This window comes from Liolophura sinensis, chromosome 1, assembly GCF_032854445.1.
Source record: "Liolophura sinensis isolate JHLJ2023 chromosome 1, CUHK_Ljap_v2, whole genome shotgun sequence".
NCBI classification, from domain to species: Eukaryota; Metazoa; Mollusca; class Polyplacophora; order Chitonida; family Chitonidae; genus Liolophura; species Liolophura sinensis.
In genome coordinates this window covers 75,446,723-75,472,614 of record NC_088295.1, presented here as the reverse complement: position 1 = coordinate 75,472,614, position 25,892 = coordinate 75,446,723, and the positions used below count along the sequence as shown (strand labels likewise).

General features: G+C 39.5%; 2 protein-coding genes across 4 annotated transcripts; one reads left to right on the top strand and one right to left on the bottom strand.

The window, feature by feature from the left end:
• Positions 1-266: 266 nt before the first annotated feature.
• On the bottom strand, positions 267-3,415 carry LOC135461375 (pro-neuropeptide Y-like). Of its 2 annotated transcripts, none has more exons than XM_064738425.1 (4): positions 3,361-3,415; positions 2,635-2,819; positions 1,205-1,275; positions 267-494 (listed from the first exon to the last, which is right to left on the bottom strand). In XM_064738425.1, the coding sequence occupies exons 2-4, from the start codon at positions 2,808-2,810 to the stop codon at positions 490-492; spliced, it is 252 nt and encodes an 83-aa protein (XP_064594495.1). In that variant the 5' UTR covers positions 2,811-2,819; positions 3,361-3,415; the 3' UTR covers positions 267-489. The 2 variants fall into 2 exon arrangements, with proteins under 2 accessions (XP_064594495.1, XP_064594494.1); XM_064738424.1 differs by having other exon boundaries at positions 267-489.
• A 3,141-nt stretch (positions 3,416-6,556) lies between these two features.
• LOC135482253 (neuronal acetylcholine receptor subunit alpha-5-like) lies at positions 6,557-24,838 on the top strand. Of its 2 annotated transcripts, XM_064762141.1 has the most exons (9): positions 6,565-6,606; positions 11,162-11,278; positions 13,674-13,778; positions 15,070-15,221; positions 16,290-16,334; positions 18,171-18,280; positions 20,519-21,063; positions 21,873-22,066; positions 23,476-24,838. In XM_064762141.1, the coding sequence occupies exons 3-9, from the start codon at positions 13,712-13,714 to the stop codon at positions 24,190-24,192; spliced, it is 1,830 nt and encodes a 609-aa protein (XP_064618211.1). In that variant the 5' UTR covers positions 6,565-6,606; positions 11,162-11,278; positions 13,674-13,711; the 3' UTR covers positions 24,193-24,838. The 2 variants fall into 2 exon arrangements, with proteins under 2 accessions (XP_064618212.1, XP_064618211.1); XM_064762142.1 differs by lacking the exon at positions 11,162-11,278 and having other exon boundaries at positions 6,557-6,606.
• The last annotated feature ends 1,054 nt before the right edge of the window (positions 24,839-25,892 follow it).

Genomic DNA, 25,892 nt, shown 5'->3' with positions numbered 1-25,892 from the left:
CGCGCCATCATTCCACGGCTTCGCACAACGATCCAATCGCTTAACATAACGGCCCCATCGTTTTATACCATCGTCTGGCGATATTACGATGAGACAATGCTACGATGCTGGCGTATAACTGGCTTCCGTACAAGTCTTACATAGAAGATCTCCATATCATTTACATAACACATTTCCAATGCCCATTTGGAGATCCCATCTCAAGTGCGATATGACTAAAAAAACAGACGAACTATTCACAAATTCAGGAAGGCAGCAACTAACGATTTAAAACAAATAATTAAAATTTTATTGAAGTGTCCATGAATGTAAAACGTAGTGCCTCTTCGGTCGTGTGAGTTGAGAAACGCTTGCACGTGTGTGATGTGATGACAAGACTGCGACTTCATCCCCGCTACGCTACGCCGACGCCACTGTTCACCAGCTTCATGACTGCTCACCAAAACCGTCTGAAGAGAGCCAGCCTATCACTATCCACGTAATCTGAGCCTATTCTAACAAAGGAAATGAAACAGCAACTAATTATAAACGTCATTATGTAAACAGGTGGTGCACTGTAGAACTGATCGCTGTATACGTTATGTGAGAACCAACTAGAATGTGTCGGTTTTGTTCATTCATGCAGACAAATGACGGATGGAAATATGTTCACATGAACAAAAAGTACAAAGGGGTGGTGAAAAACGTGTAGAAGATATTGAACATCGACGTTTGAATATCATGAATATTGTTCAAATGAAAGATGAATCGTGGGTTATCGTATTCAGTTGTGGGTTTCATAAGAACAATATTGGTATTTAGAATTAATTTTAAGCGGTATTTTAATAACTCGTTTAATGAACAGAAGTCAGTGTACTCCACACGCGGTGTAATGACAAAGAGCAATAACGAATTGATGCGACACAGTGCGAAATACATAATATAATATAATAAATAGTTATTTCTTCTTTATATGAATACCTGAAACAAGGCATTTCGTTTGTCAATGAATTTTCTTTGGAAGCTTACTGGACACTTTTCAGATAATCATGTGTACAGGATGGCAGAAGCGGGGTGTGTTTTCTTAAATAATATTTTTGTCTTACAATTTCCTTCCACAACAAACAAAACGTCTACATCCAAACTTCAAATGTAGAAATACATATTTTCTAGATTCTTTCAATATTAATACCGTTGCACTAAAATGTAAAAAGTTAAAACAAACCAGTTATGTCGGCATCTCCCTGAGCAGCGGCGGCCATCTCTGCCATTCTTTTGCTAATGCTTCGTCCAAATCTGGAAAAGAAAACCATATCCGATTGAAGTTCTTAGCAATACATTTTTGGAACACGTACATGTAAATGTCAATGGACTGTAGAAAAATCTTGCTCAAATAAATAATTTGCCATTTTTAGATCATTATGTTGTTTGTTTGAATAGAATGCGTTCAAACGTGTGACCTCAGTGATGGGCTTTTGAAATCACTTTTGGTGTCAATGACGTCACAAAATACTTTTTCATCCAAAACAATGTATGTTTATTTAGTGTTAAAAATGTTGATAATTTATGTGCAGACATTAAACCAGTAAACATTACAAGAGTGATGTCATACATCGTTTATATGTAGATATTAAACTATCACAAGAATTTTTTTTAATTTGGAATTGGTGCATGGTCATATAATTATCCAAATTAGGCTTTTGGTACATAGATGTTGGACGTGTGTCTTAGATTTGAGCCATTGTCCTAACAAGACAACAGCGATGACCATTCTGTTGGTTTACAGGCTATCACACAAAGTTCAATTTAAACCCAAAGTAATAGCGAGTCCAAACCCAGTTGGGATGGTGTGTTCCTCCCAAGATTTTTGACAAAGGTGGAATTGCGATGAAATTAAAACAAATCTGAATTATAAAATACGACCTTATATTTAACTTTTCCTTTTAATATTTTGATTAGGAGTTAGAAACAACATTACTTTTGTTTTTCTGTGTTTAAACTTTTCACTGTTTATAAACATTATTTTCACTGTTCCTGGTGATAAACAAAAACAGCAACTCATTATGACAATACATTATAGGTGAATATTTTATATAAAAGCAAACCATACAATTATATTCAAAGCCAGGGAAAATGGTCATCTATTAAAACGAAATCAATGCATTTGTTTATTTAATTGGTGCTTTACGCCGTAAAAAAATTTCACTTATAGAGGGAGGTCAACATTATGGCAGAAAGAAACGAGGTAGAACCCGGCGGAAAATCTGCAGGTGACTGGCAGACCTTGCCATGCATGTACTGCTGTTTAGCTAGAAACTCAGCATTAGCTGGACTTGAACTCATAGCGACAGTGCAGTTTATGTTAAGTTAACTGCTGCATATATTAACATTTTTTTCTCTTTCTCGTTACATAACTCATTCCGTAGTGAGGATTAATATCGTAATGAAGGATACACTTTGAAAGCTGTCATGAACTGTGAGAAGATTGCCCAATAACCAAAGCTGTGAAGTCCCTGCTAGATTAATATCCTTTTTTAGTACGGCCTTACATTATTGACGATTATTAATTGTCTGTTTATGATTCCGAAACATATTATTTACAGAAATGCCCCCCAAGAGATAATATTTCTCAGGTTAAAGACAAAAAAAACTTACCGTGGTCTTCCGACAATGGCGTAGTATTCGTTAAGCGCTTTCAGGTAGCGTCTTAGCTCGTTTGGGCTCCTGAATTCGGTTGGCCGATCTGGAGGGGCTAACATGCTGTCCTGTGAGGTAACACCGACGACTAAGACTACTGCCACTAGTAGAGCTACTAATAGTGTTTTCTGCATTTTATGAGTCTGAAATTGAAAAACGAAGTGCGTTAAGGAGCATTCGATTCAAGAGTAATGGAGACATCGTAAGTTACAAGAACTTAGGAAATGGCAATGCCACCATTGGAGATATCGTAAGTGGCAACGGTTTAGGAAATGATGATGCATTTCAAAACTGGTTCATCACAATATTTACTTACGACGACATCAGCCAACATCGGAGATACCGTAAGTGGCAACGATTTAGGAAATGACGATGCAAGAATTGGAAACTTCGCAAGTGGCAACGATTTTCATTTCAAAACAACAACATCAGACAGTGTTGATACAGAGATTCTTTCTAAAATACTTTGATTCTTGAATACTAAAAGACTTCGATTGATACCGTAAAGATTTTTTCTTGTGAAATTGCCACACCCTTTTTTCACTCCGATGAACAAGAGACCTTATCAAAAGTCGATATTTAACTGAGCTCTTCAATTCAACGGGTGCTTGAGTACAGCTTAATTCACAATCTGGGTGCCGCGTGAAACGATGTAAAGCCATCGGGCCTGAAATTCAAACCTACCTTTAGTTTTCCACTGAAGCTGTTCCAGGTAGCGTGTTGTGTGGCGTTCCTAATGATGGGGTGACAAAGTTCGCTAAGCTGCCTCCTCATCCATACCCCCTTTTATAGGTGCGGCCCTACGGGGGACGCCACTTGTTACGGACAAAGCTGCGTCAGTCGGATTCTCCGATAGGGAGGGGGGGATTGGAGGCTGATTAAGACAGTAATTTGTTTAGCTGAGGTAAGAATGACGTGGCTTTGGTCAAGCTGTGCGAGTGTTGGCAGGAACAATTGTACCGCCGTGACCATAACGACCTTCAGCCATATTCTCCGGAAGGAATTTGATGACCATCCCCGGTCAAATATTCCCGTTTCCCCATCAGAAAGCTTCAACTTCAGATGATCGACAATACAGAAAGACGTACGCTTCCGGAATATTGAAGAGGTATAGCCCACCCGGAACCTTATCGCGATATTTACATTTTGTAGAACAACCTGTCTATTACAGCTCTATTGTCAACGGTATAATAAGAATGCCGTATTCCGTGGGCGCCATTGCAACGTTGTGAGATAATCGCTTCACATTTGATCATAGCGAATATAATTATTCACAAGATTACCAACTGTACAAGAAATAGCGGTTAATTTACAATAGAATTTTCAATTTTGTTTCACTGTGCAGTACCCTTTAAACACAGAGCAGACAGTACGATCGGCTCCTATCCTCGAAAAAAAAAATCATGATCTTTTAATCCTTTTGAGAGCGAACAACATTTCTAAAGTTTGCCTATGCAATGTTGGATGTGATATATGATACATGTAAAGTATATGTATAGGTTTTTGAAAACTTTAGAAAAAATTTACTCAGTCAATCAGAAATCTAAAAAATTATTTAACTACTTATATTGAGATTCCACGCTAAACTCACGAGTACAAGTTATATCTCTTCAATACAGAACTTCCAATAGCGGAACTAACATTCTTGAGACTGAGTTAGTGCATCAAAAATATTGCCATTTATTATTATTTAAAGAGGCTATACTGTAAAAAAAAATCCGTTTTCGCTAATCTAAAGAAATTTTCTGTACTTACCAAGAATAGCTTAAGTTATTGTTTTCAGCAAATATCAGACTCGTACCTATACGATTTATGATGTTGAACTGTGCGACGCGCTCTATCAATTTTAAGGACTTTATGACCGATTTTGAAATGTTACATGTGCGCCATTAAGGCTGATATTTTGAAGCAGGTAATTATTTGGACTGTTCTGAAATAATACCAAAAATTTAACTGGATTTGCACTGACCGATATTTTGCCATTTAACCTCCATTACCTGTGCATGGCTGTCAATATTCTAATACGGAAGTAATTATATTGTTGCTGAGTTGGCGTTGTAATAAAGAGTGGTATTAACAGCCTACTATTTACACCGTTACACAACCAATGTTAATAGTGTGAACCACTTAACGACATATAAATCTAGACTAGTTTGCAGATGTGTTTGAAAGGGTATTAGTAAATATGATATATGACTGTACGTCTGATGATTTGCCACTGCTGTATATAACACTTAAAAACACTGTTGTCACTCCTCTATAGGTTTACTATGTATGCGATAGTATATTACTGTAAAGTACTTATTATTCGCTGGAATTTATTTTCGCAGATTTCCTCCAAAAATATGTTAGCTGGAATTGATTTTTGCGTATTCAAGAGAATACTGAAAAACAAAACTTCAAATCTTAAAATTTTCCAAGATATAATATGGCCGAAATTATTCAAGCACGTCAAACAAGTATCATCATGGGTGGCTTTAATCCCCCTTTGTTTCCTGCGGTGTCGCTAATACACATGATCTGGATCAAAGATTAAAGATTTATTGAACGAAAATATAGCAAGTAATGCATATAACATAATAAACAATACTAGCTACGAAGTGGTTTAGCCATTCTGAATCTTCGGCAAAGAGTATAAAAAACACCACAAACATTCAAGTTAAACGATGTCGCTCTATGAATATTCAGTAGCCACTCAGGGCAGTAGTATCAAATGTATGTAATACACCGGAAGTGACGTGTTGTAAGACTTGCTCTTCCTCTCATACAGTGATAACGTGGGATTAACTAAGATATTTATTTATTTATTTATTTTCACTTTTACGAACTACTTCCAGGGGTTAAGGAAATCTGTGGGTCCAGCGTAAACACCAAAGTTTGGCAAGTTACTGACGCACCTTCCTACATGTGACGTATATATATATGCATGTATTCAGTGAATGTTTGGGGGCCTCCGTGGCTCAGTCGGTTAGCGCGCTAGCGCAGCGCAATGACCCAGGAGCCTCTCACCAATGCGGTCGCTGTGAGTTCAAGTCCAGCTCATGCTGGCTTCCTCTCCGGCCGTAAGTGGGAAGGTCTGCGGATGGTCGTGGGTTTTCCCTCTTTGATAAGCCATCACCGTGCCACTGTTATGACCTGCCTGAGAGTGAGAAACTGCAATCGAGAAATCCAGACATAGGTGAATGGTTTTGTGATTTTTGAAAGGCTGTATGTTATCATCCATGTTTTTTTTTTAATTATCAACTTTTGCACAAACATTTTTTTAATATATTTAACTATTTATCATGAAAATAAGACTAACGGCTTGTCTTTTATCACCGTGTCATTTATTTACTGCAATCAAGTGCAAATGAGCAATCTTTTTAAGGCACACACTGACCATAATAATTGTCAGCTGAAAAAAAGACAACTGAAGCAGAGTAAACTATTATCAGTTATTATGTAAGTTATCTGCTTACAATGATTGCTTATTCAAGTAACATAATTACGCGTACCATTTAAATGAGCCAAGATAAATATAATTCTGCAATGCTTTCCCTTCATAAAACCGCTTTCTCCATTAACTTGTGGGAACATGGTGGGGCACGGGATGTAATTTCACGGTTAAGTTCCCTAAACCCCTCCATCTGTTGGGAGGGGATACAGGAGTACATCTACGCTGTCGGGGCTGTACACATCATCCAGCTAAGCACAAGCACTCACAGTCGGCCCTGCCTTAACGCTATGCAGTAGCCTCTGTCAGAACGCCTTTGCAGAATAATCGATAATTGAAGGCGCTATCGAACACTGGCCACCGAACCCGGGGCTTGGCTGAGGGTTAGGCCTGAACAGTCCCGGCATACATTACGAAAGGCCAGCAAACCTATCTCCAACCAAACATGGCGGCGAGAATAATGATGGCATTCTAGACCATGTAAACATAGCAGAGAGGTGAGTACGTGGTTATGTAGATGTCTAGGGTCTGTCACGAGAACACGGTCTTCCCCACGTGTTTGCCTGCACTGCTAGAGTGTATGACTGAAAATCATTTAGGGCAGGGTTTCATGAAATCAGTGTGAATGCGTAGTTCACGTGTTATCCGTCTTGAACTGATTAATTGTTGCGCCAGCTCGCAGAGCTCAGCATACATAAGCCCTACACATCTGCATAAAGATATTAATCAATGGTCATTCTACTATTATTAAGCACACTTTGCGTAGGTGACATGGGATTAGGGCCAGTTGGTGTTAGGGATATTTTAGTGTGCCATACGCCCGATGGGACTGATTTGCACCACAATGTTTCATTAAGCCTATATACAACAGATGAAACATATGTATCATATACCGATGTCCAGATATCTATCACATACATGTATCAGTATAAGTATTAAAGATAGCACATATATGTATATATACACACATATATGCTATCTGTATCTATCACATATTTAAAACCCCGTATTGTATTACATCCAAGTAACACATGTATCACACACTAAAGATGAAATGTGTCTGCCAGACATATACATGTAGTTGGCACATATACATCACATATCATAAGTGGCATTTGTGTATCAGATACCGAATTCAGTTCGCGTACATGTATATATACCACATTCAGCAGATAGTACATGTACCACATACAGCAGATATCACATGTGCCACATACAGCAGTTGGGACATGTACCACATACAGCAGATAGCACATCTACCACACACACCTGACAGCACATTTACCAAACACACCTGACAGCACATGTACCACATAAAGCAGATAGCATATGTACCACATACAGCATATAGCACATGTACCACATACAGCATATAGCACATGTACCACATACAGCATATAGCATATGTACCACACACAGCATATAGAACATGTATCACATACAGCATATAGCACATGTACCACATACATCATATAGCACAAGTACCACATACAACAGTTAGCACATGTACCACACACACTTGACAGCACATGTACCACATACAGCAGATAACACATGTACCACATACAGCATATAGCACATGTACCACATACCGCAGTTAGCACATGTACCACACACACCTGACAGCACATGTACCACATATAGCAGATAACACATGTACCACATACAGCATATAGCACATGTACCACATACCGCAGTTAGCACATGTACCACACACTCACCTGACAGCACATGTACCACACACTCACCTGACAGCACATGTATCACATACAGCACTTAGCACTTGTACCACACACACCTGACAGCACATGTACCACACACACCTGACAGCACATATACATCACATATCATAAATGGCATTTGTGTATCAGATACCGAATTCAGTTCGCGTACATGTATATGCACCACATTCAGCAGATAGTACATGTACCACATACAGCACATAGCACATGTACGACATACAGGAGAGAAGACATGTACCACATACAGCAGATAGCACATGCACAAAATACAGCAAATAGGACATCTACCACACAAACTGTTTTCTCAGGTGAGAACTGTTCCCGTGCACCGATATGAAAACATATCCAGCAAGGTGTTGACTGTTTAAACCCGCGTGTAAATCAAAGACAGTTACGCATAGTTTTATATTGTTAAAGTAAAGGACAGCACCTGACACCACTGTTTGTGTCCACCGAAAGACTACCATTCAAAGTATCTTAAACCGGCATTAAAAGTGTTTTTCAGATCTTTTTCAACCCAGTAAAAGTTTGGTGAAACTTCGTATTGTCACAGCGTCAGCGCGTCTCCATTATCGAAAGCAGATGAAGTCACGTTTACTCTAGCTCTCTAATGTCAAAGGTATTTACCATGTAACAGTCTAAGTAGTAGCCTATGGCAGATTGAAATTATAGACTTCAACGAGGAAGGACCAAGTGATAAATAGCTTTCTCGGAAACTGGACATACTGGAAGGATATTTCTTCCACTGCTTGAACTGTTCATACAGTAGACCTACTATATCAATTGTACAGTTTACGAGTAGCCTTCGGATGCCCGGCCGGGGCATTCCTGGCTCAGAACGTAGCTTCCGGGAGGGTTGTGCCGTTGATTTTGATCCCTATTAAATATTTACAAAATTGCAATAGGATTATTGTACAACTGGATTCATGCTCAATTCTGACACCAGTGGAAATAAATCTAAGCACCACTGAAGCTGATCTAGGCATCTGACTGTCGCTGGTCTTAATACTTCAATTTTGTAGTGGTGGCTTCTAAGAAGAGAGCAGTGCTGACCTAGCTATCGCGGACGTCAGAGAAAGCACCTGGGCTTAAACACGACGTTTCATTAATGTTACTGCATTTTATAAAAGAAAACAGAAAAAAAAACAAAGGATAAATTTTAATTCCTTCAGTTGTAATGAATTAAGAGAAAAAATATTACATCATAAGATTAATTTTATTTTTATATTAATTAATTTTAAGTGTTGTCCTGTGAGATGTCTTCTCATTCCTATAAACCTTCGGCATCCCTAATGAATTTTTCACGGACTCTGATATTTGTTATTTAGCAACTGCATGTTGACAAAACACTAACATGAACGACAATAAACGCATTTGTATAACTTGAACAGAGTATCTTAGTATGCCTGAGGTTTACTGGGAAGATGAATTCGGTTTGGGCCGAGACGGTATGCTGCTGTCGGATAATTCGTGATACCGTCATTGAATATTACACGGCGTGTAAATCAACTGATTTTACGTCAAGGCATGGTGGTCCGTAAATGATACAGACCTGTGTGAAATGGCCCTTCGGCTACACGTAAATAAATCGTTGTAATCGATCTCAAAATGATGTCTTATGCAGTAGTTCTGTGTTATCATATGTCACTCCATGGCATGAATGGGTAAAGGCTACGTCACAACTTATGCCACGAAACCTGATAGCGATTGTTTGATTGGATAAAATTCTCAAGATGTCCTTCTCGATTCACACCAGCCATTTGTGTGGTATTGTCGTTTTGTTATTCGGTTAAATCTCATTAATATAATAAAGTATGATTCTTTTTAGAAAGCTTGACTATCATGCTTTTGACTGAAATGTGTTTTAGTCAGGGGCTGTCTTGTCCTTTAAATGATGCATACAAGCCACCATCGTATATGTTATATCTATGCACTACGTGCCATCGCGCCATTGCTTCGTCTTATTGTGTCATCGTGCCATTGCTTCACCTTATTGTGCCATCGTGCCATTGCTTCGTCTTATTGTGCCACCGTGTCATTGCTTCGTCTTATTGTGCTATGGCTTCATATCATTGCCGAGCGACAGGACGAGGGTACGATGATGGCCTGATCCTACCTCCATAGGGCACGCCTTTGAGCAAATTTCTTGTCCTCTGTGAAGAACTGTAAGCTACAAATGTGTTTGGTCCCACACATTGAATTCTCTTAAATGTGAATAAAAGGATTTTCTTAAAGTCTTTCACTTATATTCTGAACTGGTAAGCCTTACAATTATAGAAACGACTTGATATCCAGCAGTAAAATTCTTAATTGTTCTTAAAGATAGATAACATTCTGCCATGTTTAATATGTGGAATTTTGACAGAAAAACTTTTATTTTTACTGTCAATTACAGTTGTGCTATTTCTTTATAAATTACAAGTGAAACTGGGGTATGTATGTATGTATGTATGTATGTATGTATGTATGTATGTATGTATGTATGTATGTATGTATGTATGTATGTATGTATGTATGTATGTATGTATGTATGTATGTATGTATGTATGTATGTATGTATGTATGTGTGTGTGTATGTGTGTATGTATGTGTGTATGTGTGTATGCCTGATGACCTGTGATATTTCCCATCGGCACACCGTCATTTTGTGCTCCCTTGACTTGCATTGAATTTTATTTTTAGTTCGCTCTCTCATCGTTCTGCGGAACAAACTTAACATATTATGAATAAAAACGGACCACATTTAATCTTCAGCAAATTTAAACCTCTATTCTTTTAATCCCTCTATATTATATGTCCATTAAGATCTCGGTCCGTATTTGTCAAACGTCTGAAGACTTTGGTCAAAAATTCAAACACAACTACAACTAAAATGTCTCACTCCATAAAGGTTAGACTCACAGATTCATTACTGCAGGACATTACACTACCCCCAATTTGAGTCTTTTCCTATTTTGAATTTGGCTTTTTTAAGGACTTACAATCTACGACTTGAGTGTTGAGTTGCTTGATAAAACACGGGCGCTGAAGTTTAACTTTGGTTCTTCCAGGACGCCATGGGCTTAGTGGTATGGCGTTATGAAAGATTCCATCAACATGTCAACCAATTTCTCGGCCGCCTTATTATAAGCATATCCCCAAAAACTATTAACTTCACTATTGTACTCCTCTCTACATTTATTTTCTCCTTAATGAGCCAGCCGGAGGCGAAAATGGTAATCGGAACTTGACACAGACTTTGCACACAAAACAGCGAGGCCTTGGGCAAACCTGAGTCTGTGGCTGACAGATAATCTTCGTCTGTTTGCAGCACGCTGGGAGAACCTATCAGAGCAGTTGCTCCTGAAGAGACGAGCCGCCTAGTGTGCCAGCCCCGGCTGTTGAGACACGGCAAGGGACACCAAAATACAAATTGAGAAACTGCGTGGTAAATTGGCAACTACAAAAAGTGGAGTTATTCAGCCCTGATAGAATTTCGGTCTCTGGAATTGTGTTCAATTTTCTTGTATTTTTGTAAAAGGTGTTTAATACTTTTCAGTCGAGGAGTTCGTTTGTACGAGTTACCGGCATTTATCGCTATGCGGCTGCCGCTTAGCACAGGACATGGTCAAGATGTTCTTGAAATGGTTAATTTCAACCTACTGTTCCCAATTCTCTTATACAGTCTCGGAGAATATCAGTTACCTTCACAAGAAATGGTCTTTAGAAGAGAACAAAGAGAACCCATAGGCAAAAAGATTTTTAACAAGAATCTACCGTTTCATGACAGCATTGATAAAAACCATTATAACTATTACGCAACCTGGGTTAAGTTAAAATTTCGCCAAGAAAACAAGCTTATGTACAATATAAATTAGAAAGGTGTTTTTAACTGTATTTGTGTGCAATAATATATATGTCTAACACACTCATGTGTTACGTGGTGTTTTTCTGGTGTTACGCTTCACTGACGAAAAGCAATTTGTTGGTGACAGTGAGGGATTTTACAGACACCTGTACATAGGTGACAAGTAGCAAAAAAAGCAAGATGCTTAATGCTTTTTGAATGCATTGATGATCAACCATTACTTTGAAATACATACCAGTTAATTATAAAATTAGATACATAAAGACAAACAGCAACACATCTTCTTATTGTGGGAAAAGTCTGACGGGTAAAGATTACATTATCTCTTATTAATTATATTATATTTCGGATATACTTTTTACGGTTGTGTCCTCCGTCTCTAAACAAATCAGTTAATCTCTATAGCAGTTTGTTGCACTTTCATGGAAAGTTCGTAATCCTTTGGTGACTAGTAACGTAAGGGAATTCTGTTCCTTACGAATTTGTCATAATCGTCACATTTGGACATCGAGGCTTACCATGCTACACGTATAGCCAATATACTTGATATTTATACGGTCAATTGGTTTACTGACAAAGCTGTGGCTTTTTTTCTGTCGTTCTTATTTATACAACTGCCGACACATTGACAGGAATACAATGATACAACACTGCGCTTTATCAAGTCGAAGTATTAAATAAAGTCAATACTGCTATCACAAATTCTAAAACGGTGGGACACTTGTCACTCCATTCCCTAGAAAGTAAATCCCACAGAACTCCTGGAGTATGTGGCCTACAGCTTCATTTGTCATCGAGTTTATACCGTGATTTGTGACTTCAGCAGACTTTCAAGTTATCAGGCCTTCCGATCTGGTAATACAACAGTTTAGCGTTAATGTATTGTTAGCGTGTTTCTGAAAACTGTGTTACATGCACAGGCCACCTGCTGACTTAATATGCCTAAATATAGAAATGGTATCAATGGAAAACAATTCTGAATGCAAACGGCAGGCTGGTTAATGCCCGTAAATAGCTGTAAAGTGTATAATTATAGAAACTCGGGGGTAAAGATCGAATGCACACTTTGGCTTCCGATAAGTTGAGGTAAATTCAGTTATATGAGGTCTATTTGTGTCTCATTATTTCACCTTTAAGGTATTTATTACATTGTATGGTAACTGATAATAGAAGTTAAAACTTCATGAAATAAAATAAATCTGCTATTAATAATTCCATGCAGCATTACCATATGTTCTGTTCAGCAGGGTTGTTGATGGCCCTTGAAAAACGAATAGTTTTTGGAATGAAATTTTTGGAAATTATTTTCTCACGGTACAGATTAAATTTGAAATCTATCGCCTTTTTGTTGTGATAATCAGCTGTAAAAGTTGCTGTTCTGTCGGTCAGTTGTTCGCTCTTTTGACACAGATCAGCCAAATTTTTGACAACGGAGAAACTTTTGAGGCCCTGTCTTTTAACACGGGCCTATCATTTGGCCGTTCTCACCATCCTGCTCATTTATCTGTCTGTGGTAATCAGCCAGTAACAAGACATCATAGGCCTATTCACTTCTCCCTGTTTCTTGCGAATTTTTCTTTAGCTGTAAAATATGGACATTGATGCTTACCATGCCAGTTACCAGTCGTTGTTGATCATCCCATTACAAGACACCATATTTTACCTTACCCATATACCAGGTTGTTCCTTTACCTGTCCTTGGTGACACCTAACAAATCGCTTTGCCCCCTTTTGGGCATGGTTGAAGTTTGCTGTTTGATTATTGAATTCCAGATTTAAAGTAAGGTGTATCTTCTTCTTGTAGTCAAAATATTCTTCGTCCCAAATTTTGCATGTTAATCCCTTATAGAATAGGATCAATTTCCCACGACTGCTTCAATTTTCATTGCGTTCACCACATAAAACTGATTTCGATCACGGTTATACAGGTATGTATATACAGTCAAGTTTTTAATGAAGAGCTTTGTGTTCCCAGACAATACCCAATATTTCGCTGACTTCTGATGTGGAAAAATGGAAGGGATTAAATTCTGTCTGTATGTCGTTCTTCTGTCTGGAATTGTGACGGCAGCTCATAACGGTAAGTATGAACAGGTGCGTATTTGTCGTATTTTACGGTGTTTTACGCCGTATTCAAGAATATTTCACTTATACGACGGCGGCCAGCATTATGGTAGGAGGAAATCGGGCAGAGCCCGCGGGAAACCCACCACATTCCCATGTACGGGCCTGTATATGTGTATCACTCCTACATACAGGCCTATAGTTGACATCGTACAATCAGTAGATACGGTTGTTACCTTTAGAATGTTTACAATCAGTAGATACGGTTGCTACCTTTAAATGTTTACAGTCAGTAGATACGGTTGCTACCTTTAAATGTTTACAATCAGTAGATACGGTCGCTGCTTTAGAATGTTTACAATCAGTAGATACGGTTGCTACCTTTAAATGTTTACAATCAGTAGATACGGTTGCTACCTTTCGAGTGCTTACAATCAGTAGATACGGTTGCTACCTTTGGAATGTTTACAGTCAATAGATACGGTTGCTACCTTTAAATGTTTACAATCAGTAGATACGGTTGCTACCTATAGAATGTGTACAATCAGTAGATACGGTTGCTACCTTTAAATGTTTACAATCACTAGATGCGGTTGCTACCTTTAAATGTTTACAATCAGTAGATGCGGTTGCTACCTTTAAATGTTTACAATCAGTAGATGCGGTTGCTACCTTTAAATGTTTACAATCAGTAGATACGGTTGTTACTTTTAAATGTTTACAATCAGTAGATACGGTTGTTACCTTTAAATGTTTACAATCAATAGATACTTTTGCTACCTTTAAATGTTTACAATCAATAGATAGGGTTGCTACCTTTAGAATGCTTACAATCAGTAGATACGGTTGCTACCTTTAGAATGTGTACAATCAGTAGATATGGTTGTTACCTTTAAATGTTTACAATCAATAGATACGGTTGCTACCTTTAGAATGTGTACAATCAGTAGATACGGTTACTGCCTTTAGAATGTTTACAATGAGTAGATACGGTTGCTGTCTTTAGCTTTTTTTACATTCAGTAGATACGGTTGTTACCTTAAAATGTTTACCGTATTATAATTATATATTATGTTTAACAAATAGGTAAATATAATTGTCTTAATTCAAGAAATATCACATGGGCATATGAAACGGCCTCAAAACTGTCAACTCGGATGCCTTTCTTTGAGTTAACTGTTAATGTGTAACCTAGAAATGTAGTTATTATATAGTAAACATCTACCAATAATGAACGGGGCCGTATGACGGGGTTTATGGAAATATATAGAAATATAATATAGAAATGGATGGGTTTTTCCTTTCAGAAACACAACGGTATGAAGAACGAGTTCCCGACGAGCAACGACTCTTTCAGGAGATCATGGATGGGTATGAAATAGCTGTCAGACCATCTACCAACACGTCAGGAGTGATCACTGTGAAATTTGGGTTAAGACTTAATCAGATTATTGACCTGGTAGGTGTGCCAATTTAGTAGCCGCATGTCAGTCACATCGACGACTTCCAGCTTCATTGAACTTTCCAAAAACTGTCATATGTATGAAATTTTATATCAAAATATAGGTGGGTAAAGCTAAACTTTTTACTTGGACAGGATTTCGCGCGGAATATTGCATTGTATTGCATACCTGGCCTTTATTAGCATAATTAACTTCCTGCCAAATTGGTTGGAATATAATTGCACGGCCACTAACCAGCATCCATTGACGCATCGTGTTTCATTCTACCTCTAACTGTTGGTTATACAACTTGGAAGCGTCTTAACAAGAAACTGATTAAAATGTCCAGACACATGGGGAAAAGCTAAAAACCTGTTGATCTTGCGTGGGCCAGCAGAAATTTGCATTCTGACATGTTACTGAGGTGTAAGGATATTTCTTTTTGCTGGATCTTTATATCCCAGAGCATGGATTTGGGGTACTCAGGGTATGGTGTGTTTTAGGGTGATGCTCACTGTTGTTAAATCGTTCGATCAAAAAAATCTACAAGGACCCTCGACCCATTCCACAAAGACATTTCTGGCTTCAGTCAAAATTTGAAATACGATCTTAAAGCTTATTTTTTGGTTTTATAAAGTAAAACTTTGTCCACCTCATCAGTGTTGTCTTAAGCCAAAAGAATTCAAATTTCAGTTTTCAGCACCAAAAACTGCGGGTTTTTGGAAAGACATTTTTTTTGGGGGGGGGGGGTTGACTAAAGTCAGAAATGGCTTTGTAGAATCGTCCTCTGGATTCACAAAATAAGCTAAGTTCAATAAGTCTGTCGTTTATTTGTTTTGTGTTTTTCTTTTGTTTGTTTGTTATGTTTTTTTTCTGTTGATTTTTTTTGGGTTTTTGTTTTTTTTGCCTGAGTCAATGCAATGTGCAAACACTATACTTAGGTACAACGTGGATGTTGTTCATTAAAGCAAAACAAACAAACACGCTTTTTGGAAATTTCTCGAAGTTGCGCCCCTGGAATTTTAATACACGCATCATATGAAATAACTTTAAGTTTGATGCCTAATTAAATCGTTCCGTTTTAGGACGAAAGGCATCAGATTCTGACGACCAGCGTGTTTATTGACCAGGTGAGTCTCGAACAACGGTCTGGTAGCTTGTCTCTTCAAAGGGTAGGACACACCAGATGCGTGTTCTATCCCGGCCTTGGACAGAGAATCTGTGGATAAAGTATGAGAGTGAAAACTCAGAGTTTGTTCATCAGGCGTTGTTGACAATAAATGGTCGACGAAACTCGTGTGGCCGTGTGCGTTGTGTAACGGTCTTCCACCATTAACGAAGGGTGGAACGAATTTATTGACGAACGGAAGTTCGTCAATAAATTGTAAAGGGTCCGTGGTTTACCCCCAGGTACTCCAGTTTTTCTCAACCCATAAAGCTTACCTCCATCGTATATATGAAATATTTTAATATGTCGTTAGAAAATAATCAAAGAAATACGCAAATGCATAAATACAAAAGTCGTATTTATGTGCACTTTAACTTTTGGTGACCAGTGTTTCTACTTATCTGGCGCTTTCATAGGAGCCCGTGTGTATTTTCTAATTGTATCATTCGGCATAGACCGTTTCTCGACAAAATAGGTGTGTTGACCTCAGGAAGACCAACAGCATGAAGGTATGTATGCTTGGCGCTCAACGTCGTACTTAACAACTTTTCAGTCATATGACGACGAGGAGTCATTAGGTGTGTGTCTTCTTATAGCAGGGCGTGTCCATGCCGCCAAAGTGCTGCCGCCACACCCAGCCATATTATAGTGACACCCGGCCAACCAATCATGCTTCCTTGGTCCAACCTCAATGCTGGGCGCCAAGCGAGGAAGCAGCATGTACCATTTTTAAAGTCTTTCGTATCCGGATCCGACCCGGGTTTGATCCCGGGGTCTCCCGACTTGAGGCTCTAAGCAGGCCATCGAAGCGGTCTAAGGTTGAAGAAGAATGTGTCAGAAATGAGTCCTATATATGGAATCTTACCCCCACGTGCAAGTATTTGGCAATGTTAAGGTGCATGTGCTTGGCAGCACTGGCCGTTTCGGTGGCCTAATGGTTAGAGCGTCCCACCTGGGCACACAGCACTTTGGTATCGGTCGACCCGAGTTTGATCCCAGGTCGAGTAATACCAAACACATAAAAAATGGTACGTGGTGCAGCCTCGCTTGGCGCTGAGCATTGGAAGGTTAGCACAAGGAAACAAGACTGGTTGGACCGGTGTTAGTATAATGTGACTGTGTGAAGTGTCACGTCTGGAGACAGAAGTTTACATAGATTCGCTCTGCCACAAGAACACACAGTGTGTGCACACACCTAATGACTCCTAGTCGTCATATGACTGAACATTGTTGCGACAAGTGCGAAGTAAAACGTCAAGCATTCACACATACACACAAGAAGCATTACTGAAGCATTCGCTAATTGGGCACGCCAGCCTGCTCGGGAAATGCTTTCATTAGGAAATGCCATGTAATTAAGAGTCACAGTATGTGAAATATGAGAGATCTGGTGAGGCGCAAAGGCTTTGTTTCCTCCACCATGGCACAATGGGTGTATCTGGATGTCTCCACTTACATTCAGCCGTTAGTTAGCCCTCTTCTGTTTCGCCATGTTGACACCCGGCAGACTTTGTGGGCACCTTCCGTGCCGTATTATGCTGTATTATGAAGAGTTTGCTTTGTTCTTCTCAAGTAATTACACAAATACCAGGGTGCATTCTCCAGCCAAACCCATGCCCGTGCGGTCGATTGTATATGTATCATATACCGTCTGACCAAAGTAGCTCCCGTTCGAATTAATTGCTTTCATAATGACATTTTGCTGGGCTACAAGTTGTCTTTAGGTCGTAATTTAAAATCCAAAGATCCATGATCAACCTTACAATATTTCAAATGTTTCATGGTATTGTGCTGGAAGGTATGGCAGGACCTAAGTCTGTCTTGGAACCCGGAAGATTTCAACAACTTACAGTCAATGCGAATACCATCCCACAGAGTGTGGCTCCCTGATACTTTTATATACAACAAGTGAGTAATTGTTTTATATATCCTGCAAGGCCTGTGTCATAGTATAGAGTCATGAAGTTATACAATAATGTGTTAGAGCCCCTTTTATAGCCCAATTATCCACATCTTCATTTATACTTCGTTTATGGCTATACATTTGTACTACATTGATCGAAGCAAAGGTAACCAATCCCACAGGCTCTAAAATAGCATTTTCATGTAAAAAAAAAATACAGGTGTTATAATTTGTGCGCATCAATGGCCGAGGAAAGGTAACATCAGCGGGTGACGTCACAGATGAGCAACCCAAGTTTGTAGCTGGTCTAAATAACCTGGGAAGTAGTATCCAAAAGATGACATTTTCGAAGCTACACAGAAGTAAAATATACTGCTGTATCAATTTGAATCCATAGTGGACGACGTTGAAGTCAGACTTTAATTTGACCTATGCCCAAGCATTTCCTAGTACGCTATAGCTTTATCCTGTGTTACACTGTACATTTCGAGTGTTTAACTTAAGATTAAAAACATATTTACTATTCTTTCCTTCTGTCCGCTTTAAATTGATATCATTCTATTCCGCGAGTGACTAAATCCGTACCTATATTCGAAGACAACGATCAATACGTGTTATTTTCGGCATTCCGAATAGCCTATGCCTATAGGGGCACATGATCGCGTACAGCTATGTGAAAGTCGGCGTTAATGTAGAGATTTATCATCAGTGAGTTTTCAGTTGAGTTATTAGTAATTTATAACTACAGTGTGCAAGTGCCGTTGTTGAAATTCAGCTTTTTTCCTCCTGTAACGTGCAGCTGTAGAATAACGAGAGCAAATACGTCTGTTTTGGGTGGGTACAAAATCCTTCCGTCTTGATCAGTAAATCCACGCCTTCCCGAGGACCAAATCGTCTGGAAACCTAAAAACATAACAGTAGGGTTCTTCTATTACCTTTTTTCCCAGCGTACACAGAACAGCAAATCATTTCGTGCAGAAATGTGATATGCGCGTTGTCACTCTTGTAGCTTTTTTGACACTAAACTAAATGGCATAGCTCTGGCAGCTCCTCAAGGTTGGACTTATTATGACGTAATTCGGTGGCAACTACCGAAGATTGGCGGAAAAAATGCATAAAACCAGCCTAATTATCAAGTAATTTTAGAAGCCATATTTCTCAGATTACTGCTCCTTTTTCAATATTGTTTACACTCAGTGTATTTATTTATGGGAGATGAGTTATCTAAGACGCACAGTGACGTTCTCGCTGACCTTTATCCATGTAGTCCAAAGTTCGAATCCAGTTCCTGCTGGTTAGCTCACGGTTTTATTCGTCAGGTACCGGGGGAAGGGGGAGGAGAGAGACTAAGCTACATGCACTCATAGACCCGGATGCCGTCCTAGAATAGTGTTTAGCATCATTTAAATAACAGATTAATCTTTTTATTGTATGAGAAAAGAAAACCTTAAAACCTTCTCAGTTTTCTACATAGTTGTATTTCAACTGCAGTTTGGAACTTCCGTTCTCGTCAGGGATACTACAAGTGCTGGCAGTGTAAAATCATGATTACATACAGTACGGTCAGTGCTTACTTGACATCACGGGTCGTTTAATATAAATACTTATTAAAAACAAATTTGTTCTTTCTGATCAGTTAGGGGTGGCGCGCTAGCGCAGCGTAATGACCCAGGAGTCCTTCACCAATGCGGTCGCTGTGAGTTCAAGTCCAGATCATGCTTCCTCTCCGATCGTACGTGGGAAGGTCTGTCAGCAACCTGCGGATAGTCGTGGGTTTCCCCCGGGCTCTGCCCGGTTTCCACCCACCATAATGCTAGCCGCCGTCGTATAGGTGAAATGTTCTTGAGTACGGCGTAAAACGCCGATCAAATAAATCAAATTAAATAAATAAATCAGTTAGGGATAAGATTATTCTCTTAAACTGACTGCCATGGATGTTAATAACAAGATAAAAATATAGACTGTTCAAAGTTTGTCTACGCCTTGGTACAGCTGTAGGCCTTTGGCATGTTAAGGGCATGCGGTACCAATACTGTCTACGATACGCCAAACTTCTGTCAAAATGGGCCATTTTTCGTGAAGGTATACTTCGTCCGGGAAAGGAGGCTATCTTAGGAAAATGACAAGAAGCCGGATTTCATCAGTAACGTATGATCACTTGTCGTCGCTGCTCTGGTTTTGCTCTCCATGTCTTTTTATGTTATATTCTCCACCTATCGTCTATACTGTTTGTTTCATTTCAGCGCCGATGGCAGTTCCACAGGGTTCGTTGCCGGTCAGTATGTGCTGGTTTGTCATAACGGCAATGTCAAGTGGCCAGTTCCGGTCAAGCTACACAGCTCTTGCCAAGTGAACATCAAGTATTTCCCGTTTGACGACCAATTTTGTGTTCTCCGATTCGGTTCCTGGATCTACAATGACCAAGCCCTCAGCTTCGTTCCTCTTGAAGAAGATCATCCCATCGATATGCAGGCCTATGTGAACAACAGCGAATGGGACCTGCTTTCGGCGACGCTCGAGAAGAGCAAGCGCCAGGAATCGTGTTGCGTCGAGCCGCACACTGACCTCGTGTACAAACTGCACATTCGCAGGAGGACATTTTTCTACGTGTTCAACGTTATCATTCCGTGTATCATGCTGTCTGTCCTTACTCTGCTGACGTTCTGGGTGCCGGCCACATCAGGGGAGAAGGTCACGTTAGGACTGTCCGTCTTCTTGGCCTTTTCGATGTTCATGTTACTGATAGCCGAGGAGGTGCCTGCATCCTCCGAATCAGTGCCGCTTATTGGTAAGGACACCAATAAATCATAGACAGACCTTTTATATAATAGATGTTAATTAATTATCATACAGACACACATTAACCATTAACCAGGGTATCATATGGTCATCTGATAATAATGAAAAGAGGAAGGCTTACTTTCGTTACTTTAGGTAATAGATAATCGTAATCACTTAACAAATATTACCTGCACATACAAATGTTTAATCTGCCAGCAACCTGCTGATTGTCGTGGGTTTGCCCTGGAAACTACCCGGTTTCCTGTCACCATAATGCTGGCCGCAGTCATATAAGTGAAATATTCTTGAGTACGGCGTGAAAAACTAATCAAATAAATAAATTATAAAAAAATAAATGTATGGAAACGATTTAGGACATCTGCCCATCATTCTATAGTGCTGATTATGTCTACAATGCCTACACTACATCTCAGTGTAAACATCTGCCTTCATCAGTTCTGCCCACTACTAAGTAGTGTAAGACGACCGCTGACACTACCTTTCAGTGTAAACATCTGCCTATACCACATCTCTTCCGTACAGAGCAGTATTAGACGACTGCTGCAATACATTGGATGTAGGTTTACACTACGTTTTGGAATATGAATACAATAACAATGTTGGTTCTCTTTTAAAAGTTGATCGCTCACCAGCCGTTTCACGATATCTTTGAGAAATTTTCATCCATTTGTTTTGTACGATATATGTATATATACTAGTATACCGAAGAAGGTTATACCAAATTACACATAGTGAGAGTGAACTCACCAGCAAGTTACATGATCTTGTGAGAAGCACTAATAATTGATTTTACAGGTATCTACCTGTGCTGTGTGATGACGATGACGTCATTCTCGGTGATAATGGCCGTGCTGGTAATTAACTTGTATCACCGCGGAGTTCGAACCCCTCGAGCACCAGCTTGGCTCCGCTACTTCTGTCTGACGATACTCTCCACACTTCTATGTATTACCCACGACATCAAGGCTATCGCAGAGACGATAACACTGGTACGTTCACATCTCGAAGTCTAAGCCTACAAAGGGCTTTTTTTTTAATTTACTTACGTGTTGAAGTTCTGGACAAACCTTATCTAATGAAAGGCTAACATTTGTTTACAAGGTTTTGAACGTTCAGAGCCTTGTGTCTCTGAGTAATTGTGAAACAATGGTACTCTGGCCATTGTGTTGTTTGTGTTGATATACAAGCAGTAGTGTACATATGCATGTCTGCTGCTGTTCTGATGCCCATATACGCCTTTGTGGCTGTACCGTTTCAAAACACTTTCTCTTAAGAGACGCACCTTGCCACATCCAACGCTCAATAAATTTACACCAATCTGAAAAATGTGTTGTAAGCCCGGTATTCCTCAGGTAATTCTCAAAAAGTAAGAATTTGTTAATAAAATTATAACTAATGCAGAAATAGCTCTGGTGTCAACAGTAGAAGAAAGTATCCTCACACGTGCCTTTAAATGAATTTTTGTTCTCAATCTAATAGAGAGAATTAAGGAAAACGCATTTATCTCCCATCCTTTCAGTATGTCTTAAACATCAAGTCTGTGACTAATTTCACACAGCCATTGTTAAATTAATAGGATACATGAAAAGGAACTTTAAAACAAACATTATTGTTTCAAAGGAAGTGAAGAAACTTATGTCAATCTTTTTAAGCAACTTCAGTGGTCGGAAATTTTCGTTACTGACGTCAACGATGCATACTTCCTGTCCTGGCTGCACTGGCTCATACTCCTTACACCGCTTGCGCCGCTCTCAACCTTTCGGTTTACATAACTGCCACCAACAGACAAGCTTACCTTTGGAGTCTTTGAGATGCACGTTGGTTTGTTTAGGCTTAGCCTCATCACGTGCCTCCTTGCGCGGAACTATTTAACCAGCATTCATCAATAAAATTGTTTCAGGTTTTGGTTACAGTCATGTTGTACATACTCTAGAAAAAGAGAGTGCTTGTGTATTTTATATTATTAGAGACAAAGGTTGAGATGGATTGTTGTGTTTTCACTTCCTGTCTCAACACTGTGACCTCAGTGACCTCGACGTTGTTCAAGATGTCTGTACAAAATTATATATTGGTAACAATGATGTAAAGCGAAAGCTAGAGTGCGACGCGTGCGCTGTAAGGAGTATGGGGCCGGCTTACAATTTTAAAATTTACTTTTAGACCCAAGATATTAAAATTTTGACCACTGCGTAAATGTTATCTTAAGATAAATGGTTTAAAATTTCATTGTCAATTACCAAAACTATGTATTGTGAAGAGCTTATCAATTTTGATCAGTGGAATCGGCCTGCGGTGTGACTTATACATACTGCGTATTTACTAAATTTCGATTCACTAAATACATGAGCTCTCCACTGGGCGGTGGTAAATCGTTACGGGCTTCTCTGTGTTATTGTAGGATGAAGAAGAGGACGATGCTGACAGGAAACCAGCGAAGACACGGCAAGGACAAAACACTAAGGGTCGAGGTAAGGACAGTCTCGATCAGGGCAATGGTCACGCTCGAAATGTCCATCAAGTAGAGGTTCATCCGAGGAAAGCTTACAGAACAAATATCAAACAGAAGAACGTTGGATGGCTGGGATATGACCATAACCGTGGCAGTCTGGTTGTTACGAGGAATCTCTCCTCCGTAGGTGCCGCTGCCCAGTGCCCCACTCCTAGCACCAGTAACCACGAAGCCATAGACACTATATTTGATGTTCCCCAACCGCAAGCTTCCTCTGCCCCTCATACGGATTCAGACTCAGACAAGTCTGACGTTGACGAATCCTGCAACCATCGCGATAAGCCCAATGCCGCGGAGACAACCTGTAGTCATGACAAGTTTCATGATGGCAGCGCTAATCCGGTTAAAGACGAGGATCAGGCCCTCTTGACTGAGAGCTCCGCGGAGAAGACAGACACCCCAACCCCGGAAGAGCTTCTCAAGAAGAAGGTGGCCATTGTGGAGTGGCAAAGGATCGCGGCCGTCATTGACCGACTCCAGTTCTGGGTGTTTTTCCTAGGCACCCTCACAGCCTATCTCATCATACTGGTCTTCATCCCTGGGAACAAGAAGATTCCCTGGGATACGGAAGTCTCGCCTCTTCACGCTGTTCTACATCAAAGCTGATGCTGACGAACGCACGATCGAAAGCGAAAGTAAGATCTCGCCTGTTTACGCCATTCTTCATCAAAGCTGATGTTGATGAACGCACGACACAAGGTCGAAACTGAAGGTAAGATATCGCCCCTTCACGCTGTCACCAAAACTGAGGTTGATGAACGGTATCTTGTCCTCTGAATTCGGCCGAGGGTCTGGAAGTCGACGTATGCCAGCTCTTTTTGAATATATATATAGTTTGCTTTGTTGGATTTTAAATCTTTTGCAAATATGGTTCATACAGAGATTTATCGTGTTCTACCATACAAATTAATAAGAGTTTACCATATCCATATACTCACTGGATTTTAACATATTCACGAATTTCTGGATTTGTGAAACCGTACCATAACCTATAGCCAACTGTAGCATTATGAACAGTTGTATACAGATAATAAAAGTGAAAAGTATACATCCTTATCGTCTATGTATATGTACTATAAACAATCCCTATCTCCCAACCTGAGATAATACTTACTTATCTCAAGGTCTCCCACAACCAGTATTGTTACCAAGCCACTTATGTCGCACTTTTTCTCATTAATTTTGCACAAGTATCTGTTAATTATTTGTTTTGTTTTATTATATTACAATAATAATAATGACTTACCAAACGAATAAACCAAATTGTCTAAAATTTTTAAATGTGTTGCATTTCCACAAAGTATGACATTTTTCTAATTGATGAACAATACTGCATGCTTAGCTGAAAACAAATTGGTTTCGAAATGTGGAGCCAAGCAATGACCAACGTGGAAACATGCCCTTTATATGTGTCAAAATGGAGGTTATGACTGTTTTACAGGTTAACCCCGTCCATTTCCAATTTACCAAATAATGTTCTGTAGAAATCTGTATTCAGAACACAGAAACTAATTTCCTTAACCATCAAGATTCACACTACAAACCCGGCGCAAACATGCTCGTGCGTTATTGTCATGGTAACACACAATGAAGCGGAGCGTTACCATAAAAGATGCTCCTGCGGCAAAGTTATGGCATGCTTTGTAGAAGCGAAACCTCGCCGTTTTGATATAGGAGAGTATCATGCGGGCGTTTTTTTTTTCTCGATATGTACCAAACTACGTAATTTCTGCCAATTCTGTCATAATCAAAATGATGCCCAACAAAACCACTATGCCAAATACACAAGACAGGAGAACACAGTTACTATATATTGTCCCTATTAACTGTGGCAGTGTGATGCGTTTTGGGAATTGGCTTTGTGATAATTGGCCTGAACCGTCCATTTTGGTTAAGGGCTGGTATAGGAATGTCTGTTTCGATGCACAGATACACTACCACAGTAAATAGGGACCGTACACAGAACATGTGTTCTCTTCTCACTGCCGATGATTAAGCTATTGTGATTGTATTGGTGGATAACACCCTAAAAATGGTTCTTTCAGGCAACAGATAGACAAATTTAAGATTTTAAGACTTTGTTAGGTCTGATGTAATAAGAATTTTTGACTTTTTATGATTTTGCAAGTTACCGGCGAACTATCATTCGTTCGATCGTAATCCCAGGATGTACAGCCTAGTGCCAATATTGGTGGAAGACGAGTGTACACATGCGAAAGCGTCCACCGCTATTGATCACCAAGACCCAAGATACAAGTACAATGAAAGAATGTACAATTTCCGGCTCATTACCAGGATTGAACCCC

Bases quoted from the DNA above. Each gene is read 5' to 3' on its own strand.
- LOC135461375 (XM_064738424.1), bottom strand. From the start codon at position 2,810: ATGCAGAAAACACTATTAGTAGCTCTACTAGTGGCAGTAGTCTTAGTC. The intron at 1,276-2,634 runs GTAAGTTTTTTT...TTTCTTTTCCAG, and splicing joins GCCATTGTCGGAAGACCACG to ATTTGGACGAAGCATTAGCA. The intron at 490-1,204 runs GTTTGTTTTAAC...TTGTTAGAATAG, and splicing joins GGGAGATGCCGACATAACTG to GCTCAGATTACGTGGATAGT.
- LOC135482253 (XM_064762142.1), top strand. From the start codon at position 13,712: ATGGAAGGGATTAAATTCTGTCTGTATGTCGTTCTTCTGTCTGGAATT. The intron at 16,335-18,170 runs GTGAGTCTCGAA...TTGTGCTGGAAG, and splicing joins CCAGCGTGTTTATTGACCAG to GTATGGCAGGACCTAAGTCT. The intron at 21,064-21,872 runs GTAAGGACACCA...TTGATTTTACAG, and splicing joins CGAATCAGTGCCGCTTATTG to GTATCTACCTGTGCTGTGTG.